Source organism: Elgaria multicarinata, chromosome 2, assembly GCF_023053635.1.
Source record: "Elgaria multicarinata webbii isolate HBS135686 ecotype San Diego chromosome 2, rElgMul1.1.pri, whole genome shotgun sequence".
Lineage (NCBI taxonomy): Eukaryota > Metazoa > Chordata > Lepidosauria > Squamata > Anguidae > Elgaria > Elgaria multicarinata.
In genome coordinates, this window is record NC_086172.1 from 74,674,708 (window position 1) to 74,681,462 (window position 6,755).

General features: G+C 44.0%; 1 protein-coding gene across 1 annotated transcript; it reads right to left on the bottom strand.

Annotated features, from left to right (window-relative positions):
• Positions 1 to 5,108: 5,108 nt before the first annotated feature.
• On the bottom strand, positions 5,109 to 6,259 carry LOC134393294 (C-X-C chemokine receptor type 1-like). The gene has a single exon (XM_063118325.1). The coding sequence runs from the start codon at positions 6,257 to 6,259 to the stop codon at positions 5,186 to 5,188; it is 1,074 nt and encodes a 357-aa protein (XP_062974395.1). The 3' UTR covers positions 5,109 to 5,185.
• Positions 6,260 to 6,755: the final 496 nt, after the last annotated feature.

Below are 6,755 nucleotides of genomic sequence, written 5' to 3' on the forward strand. Positions count from 1 at the left end.
TTCTGGTTTCAGTTCTTGAAACAACCATCTGGGATGGAAACATTTCAGTTGCCTGATGGAATGGGTGAAAGAGAAGAGGGCAGCTGGTCTTCCAGCAGAAGTGATGGAATAGCCCTGCATTCCTTCTCTCCCACTGCTATGGCCTGACGAAATGGCTGCTGCAAGGATGACAACATATGCCTTCTTGTTGTTACATGGAGGGACTACTCTGGATTTATGTATGTATATATGAGTTTTCCCCATAGAAGAAGAAGAAACATTAGCCCTTAACATCTGTAGGACAAGCCACTGTTAAAGCAGGGATGCCGGGATGGGGAAGCTGTAGCCCTCCTGATGTTATTGGATTAGCCAGTATGGCCAATAGGGTTGATGGGAATTGTAGTCCAACTGGAGGGCCATGGCAGTTCAAGGTACAGAGGGAAGGAAGAGGAGTTGGAGCTGGTCAAAAGAACAAAGCAAATAGCAATCTAGACTCAAACAGATTGCCTCAAAGCAATACGTAATGATCGTGGGTCTGTTTTTTGGCTCATTGTTTTTAAAGTTGTTATAGTGTTTTTAAATGTATGTGTATTTTGCTTGTTTTTGTGGTTTTTAATCTTTGTATATTGTTTTTAAGTGTTTTAATCTTATGTGAACCACCCAGAGAGCTTCGGCTATGGGGCGGTATACAAATGCAAATAATAATAATAATAATAATAATAATAATAATAATAATAATAGCCGCTCACGCTAGATAATTGCTGAAGGGAAGGGGGGAGAAAGAATGTGTATTCCTTGCATCCTTTATCCAGCTCTTTCTCTTCTGAGAAAAAGTGCAATTAAGCAAGGAGGTGGGACAATGGGCAAGCTCTCTCTTAGCCAACTGTTTGTTCCCCTCTGCAGGCTTCCTGCTGCTATTGCAGAAGACTATTCTGCTCACATCTCTTAAGCAAGGGAGGGGGAAATTAGGAGTATCTGGTCTAAAGAAGCAAGGGGAAGGCTGTGACCCAGGCAGGATCTACACTACTGCTTTAAAGCGCTTTATAACAGTTATAAAGCGCTATAAAACTGTTATAAAGCGCTTTAAAGCAGTAGTGTAGATCCGGCCCCAGTTTGCACAATCAAAAGAAGATACCGTGGTTTATTTAAGCAAGCGTGGCTTGATTAAATTAGCAGTGTGGGCCAGCACATGCCAGGCACTATTAGCCTAATTACCTGCCCAAGCATGGCTTGTCATGTCGTCCAAACCCGGGCAACATGACTTGTTGGAGGGGAAAACAGCCTCAAATAACCCGTGGGCTGTTGGGTTATTTGAGGGTTGTTTCCCCCTCAAAAAAGCCAACATGATAGGTTTGTTGCCCCACTTCAAATACGTTCCCAAACTGGAGAGGATCAGAGGAAAGCAACCAATTGTGGTCACCAACAACCAAAAAGGCACAAACAATTGAACATGTTTCGCTGAAATAAAGATCTGGATATATTCAGGATAGTGAGGCAGAAAAACACACTGCTGAGAATAGTTTTGCAGCTCTTCTTTTTTTAACAACATGAATGTCTGGCCTCCTGAATATGTACTCACTCCAGTTACGGTGATCAATGGTCCTTTTTGTAGAAAGAAAGACCAATAACCACCAGACAGAAAAAGATGCTGCTTTCTCTATACTGACAGTTTCTATGGCCCCACGGCTATGTTGGGATGCAAACTTTTTTTCTCTTCTTTTTTTACTAGTCATGATTTTAACACCATCTTGATCTGCAGATATTAGTAGGGAGCAATGTTTATCTACATGTTGTGAAAAGTTTCACCTGCCAGTTTCTTCCATTTTCAAGCTGCTATTAAAGGCACAAGAGCAGAGTATGTCATTTTTTTTTTCTGGTCACCTGGCAACCCTAGGTGGGCTCTTGGGCCACGGAATGCCTGCATGCCTGCAGAGTGAAATGGGGAAGCTCAGAGGCTCTTCTAAACGCTGTTGTTCTAAGGATTCTGGTGTGAACTCTATAGCATCACCTTCCCAGGGTACATCTTTCAGCTGTGCTGCAAGGCTGACGCCAGCAGTTTACAGTAGGTGACAAAGATGTGGGGACTCTTGCAAAAGCCAGTTGGGTAACAGCTGCTTTGGCATCCTGTAAATGACGTGTGCCAGTCTTGAGTACAGAATGCTTGGAAATTCTTTTACAGCCTTAGGTAGTAGCTGCTTCTGCTCCTGTATCTTTAACAGTTGCACAGAAAAGGGAATTTCAGCAGATGTCATTTGTATATATGGAAATTCCCTCTTCATCACAACAGTTAAAGCTGCAAGAGCTATACTAGAGTGACCAGATTTAAAAGAGGGCAGGGCACCTGCAGCTTTAACTGTGGTGATGAAGAGGACATTTCACCAGGTTCCCCATATATACAAATGACATTCTCTTGTCTATATAACTGTTAAAGATACAGGAGCCCTGTCCTCCTTTTCATATGGTCACCCTATTCTTGCCGCTTTCCCCATCTTTTCCTTTAACGCAGAAGATCCATAAAGGAGAAAAAAGATTGCTAGTACTAGGAGCCCTCTGTCGGGGAGCCCCAGGGCTGGCTCTACCATTGGGCAGAGTGAGACAGCCAGCTCAGGTGGCAGATGCTGAGAGGTGGGGAGTCATGGCGAGGTGTTAGACCACTGTCCTCTTTGTGCCACACCACTTGTTCTGAGCCCCCTAAACTAGCCCTGGGCCAGATCTACACTAAGCAGGATATAACACTTTGAAAACATTTTGAAAACTGTATAGGGAGTGTGTCCTGACTGAGCCTCAACGGTTGTGACTTCTGTTACAAACCATTTTAAAGCAGTAGTGTAGATCCTGCCCTGTTGTCAGCATTGAAGTAAAAATCCACTGCCAATCTGGCCAACTTTTGTACATAGAATGGGGGGAGGAGCCATTTTGTCCTTTAGCTCAGGCAGCAAAAGGCCTTGGCCAGCTCTGGGAAGCACCCAAAGATACATGCCTGATTTCCCCTTAAACTTCCTTCCTTAGGGCAGTGCAGTCTAATTTAAAGGGACAAAACTTGTTACTCTTGTTAAAGCATAAGGAGTCAGAAGCCCTTGTGGATCACCAGTCGATGCTCATCTTCCTTCTTCCTACCCTTGTCCTTTAAATATAGAAAACAGAAGAGATATGCAATACCAAACGCAGAAGCCTTTATTAAGCGAACGTCTTGTCTAATAAGAGAAATCACCTCACTTAGTACCTGGGAGACAACACAAGTCTCCATAGCATCTGCCAGGCCATCGGATTTGGCCCAGCTACACACAACATAGCCAGTGTCCATGAGAGAAAAACAGATAAGTTTCTCCCTGCGATCACAGTGGGCCCTCAATTGTCCCTGTCTGACCAGTGGATGTGTGGGAAATCACCAGCCCAGGCTGTGAGAATCAGATGAGTGTATCCAGCTCCTCAACTAAAGGCCATGGAAACATAACTTTTTCTTAAAGTCCAGCATAGTGGAAAGAATTCCTTGTACCATACACACACAAATACACACAGACACACATACTGACTTAGCCCTTGTCTATGAGCTTTATCACACCAGCGTTATACTGTGCAATCACGGCGAATTGCGTGCAAAGGACTCCGAAGGTTTCCAGCTTATAATCTGTTTTTATTGTGAAGTACTCCCGTGCGTCCTGCTTTAATTGCACTTCTTAGCCAAAAGAAGTGCAATATTTTGCTACTAGTTTTTGAGCGTATCATTTGTTGTTTTCCAAGCGGCCATTGGGGTGCAGGAGCAGGATTTGAAGAAAAATTAAACAAGTGCTTACATCTGCAAAAGCTTTAAAGATAAAGACATCAAAATTGGCACAGTAATAGATATTAAGGAGAGCTTTAAGCATACCAAATTTGAATCTGATTGGGTCACCCATTGATTTTTTATGATTTTTTTACATTTCCCCCCTTAAACCCATTTCCTGGTATGCAAAGGATCTAGCCACCTGGTAGCAACAACAACAACAACGGTGACAGCTTAGCACTGTAGGGGATAATTCAAGAGAAACTGGTATGTGGGTTGAAGGTTCAAATGACTTCAATAATGCTGCGCCTGGCAGTGCGAGCCGGGCGCAGCTACATTGACACTCCTTCCCAATATCTACATGGGAAGGAGCACAGTTTAGGGTTTCCAGGTGCCAGCCTCATCGCACCCGCCCACCCAAGTGCTCACGAGGCTGGCCCAGGGGAGCCGGGGAGCATCCGTGCTGGTTAGTGGGGATTTTAATGGGAAAATGGGACTGACATGGGGGTTTTGTTGTTGTTGTTAGATGTAAATACGAAGGATCACATTTACAGCTAACTGTGGGGGAACAAGGGGGGGAGGAATGGGATGATCCCTCCCTGGCGGGATTTCTACCACCACCACCACCCCTTTAAATGTTATTTATTTTTCCTTAACAAGGCTCCGCAGAGGCGCGGAGCCTTGCTCCAATCTAAAAAAGTCGGGGTAAATCCCCGACTTCTTTAGTGCGGAGCTTTGGGGCTTTGCCCCTGGATTGATTTGAAGTGGCAGCTGCATCATGTAGATCACATGCCGCTACTCTGAAGCATTCCAGGAGCAAAGCACCCATGTGTATGAACCCTTAGTCAGAGTTGCACAGGTAAGTTTACCACAAAACCGTATTTTCATTATTATACACAAACACATTCCGTTTAAAATATTGAACACAGAGATGCATCTAAAACAAAAAGAATATAGAGTAGAGGGGAAATTATTACATTTGCTAGCTCCCTCTATACTGGATTTTTTAGTTACGTTTAAATGAAAATGACAGCTACCTCCACCCAAAATTCTGTCACAAGATTCTACTTTAGCCAGAAAGGATGGAGATGGACAGGTCATCCTTTGGATATCATTCATAAGACACTCTATTTTGGCTCTGTGTTGGACAAAAATTGGCAGTCTTCTGGTTGAAAATACACCTTCTCTTGTTGTTTGGCAATAATGTTTCTTGATGTGCAGGACTTGACGTGAACTTGTTCAGGTCGTTTGCATGGGGAACCCTTCTGGGTGGAGGACAATCATGTTTGCCTTTGTGAGAAGCAGACAGGAACTTTGTACAATTAGCAGCTACATTGTGATCACCTTAGTCTGAATCTTCTTGCCCACTAAGACCTTCAGTATAAGAATAGCTGGAACACTGCTTAGTGATTGTGTCTTCCTTCCCTCCCTCCTGGATGATGACTACAGGGTCATGGAGGTGTTGCCAGAGGTAGATGAGAAGGAAGATCCCTTCCTATATCGAGTCAGGGTGTTATTGCTGATGATACCTTGGGTGACCAAGATCTTCAGGAAGCTGTTCCGGAACTTCTGTCCTATAAAGGCATATATGATGGGGTTTATACAGCTGTGAGCAAATCCCAGGATCTCAGTACCAAACATAACTTTATTAATGACATCACTGCGGACACAGGTGTCCTCAATAACTCCACTCCTCATTAAGGTATCAGCAAGCAGGGAGATATGGTAGGGCAGCCAACAGATCAGGAAGACCAACACCACGACCAAGATGACTTTCATGGCCTTCTTTTTTTGGCTGTTCTTGGTCTGGGAAAGCCGGTGTACTGTCACACCATAGCAAAAGAGCATGATGATCAATGGGACGATGAAGCCAAAAGTTTGTGGAAGAATTCTCAATATCACCCTCCAGTCCGAAGTTTGACCTCCCTCTATATTCTCATAACAAACCATTTTAGATGAACTTAGGAAAGCTTTACGGAAGCAGATTACAGGGAGGGAGAAGAGGAAAGAGAACAGCCAGATGCCAACGCAGACAAATTTGACCCAGTGCCTCTTCTCAGTGACTGCCCGAGTAGCGTAAACTATGGCCAGGTAGCGATCAATGCTGATAAAAGCCAACAGGAGGATGCCACTGTAGAAGTTGACTTCCTTCAGTGCTGAGATGAGTTTGCACATGGCAGTGCCAAAGATCCACTCATGAACTTGGTAAACTGCCCACATTGGCAAGCTGAGTGCAAAGAGGAGATCGGCAATGGCGAGGTTCAGAAGGTAGACGTCAGTAATGGAACGGTTCGCCTTGTTGTAGGTGATCACCAGCACCACCAGGGAGTTACCCAGCAGGCTCAGAAGGCATACCAGGCCATAGAGGAATGCCGCCGCATACTTGAACCCAATTGCCACACTCTCACTGCAACGAAATGATGTTTCACTATTAGGGTCGTAGGTAGGATAATCACTATAACTTTCTATCTTGTCAGCAATATCCAAATCAGAGAAAGAAGATATAAGTTCTGTCATGCTGGAGGTCTTGCTGTGGACCTGTATAGACACGAAGCCAAAAGAGATACATGAACAAAATTAAAATCAAGGGAATACATGCAAATCATAAATGGATCAAACCTATTTTAAATGGATCAAACCTACATGTGTTGCTCTATTGGCATTCACTCTGCAACCACATACCTTATTCCATGAGAATTCATCTTGATCCTGCAGATACTTACCTGTATTGCCCACAGGCATTCATCCTGGCCCTGCAGCTACAGTATTTATCAGTATTGCTCTGGGAGCATTACGTCATATTCTGAAATAAGTTACTCTAATCCTGCAATAATGGACTTGAATGATCTGTACTTAAAGTCTGTACTTGCTGTATTGGTATGGTTAGATTGTCCTTTTGCAATGAAAGCTGTGAGAAGTGACATATCCCCCCAATGGAGGGGACACCCCTTGTGACACCATTATATACGTATCTCTCAGTACACATATAATGGTGTCACAAGGGGTGCCCCCT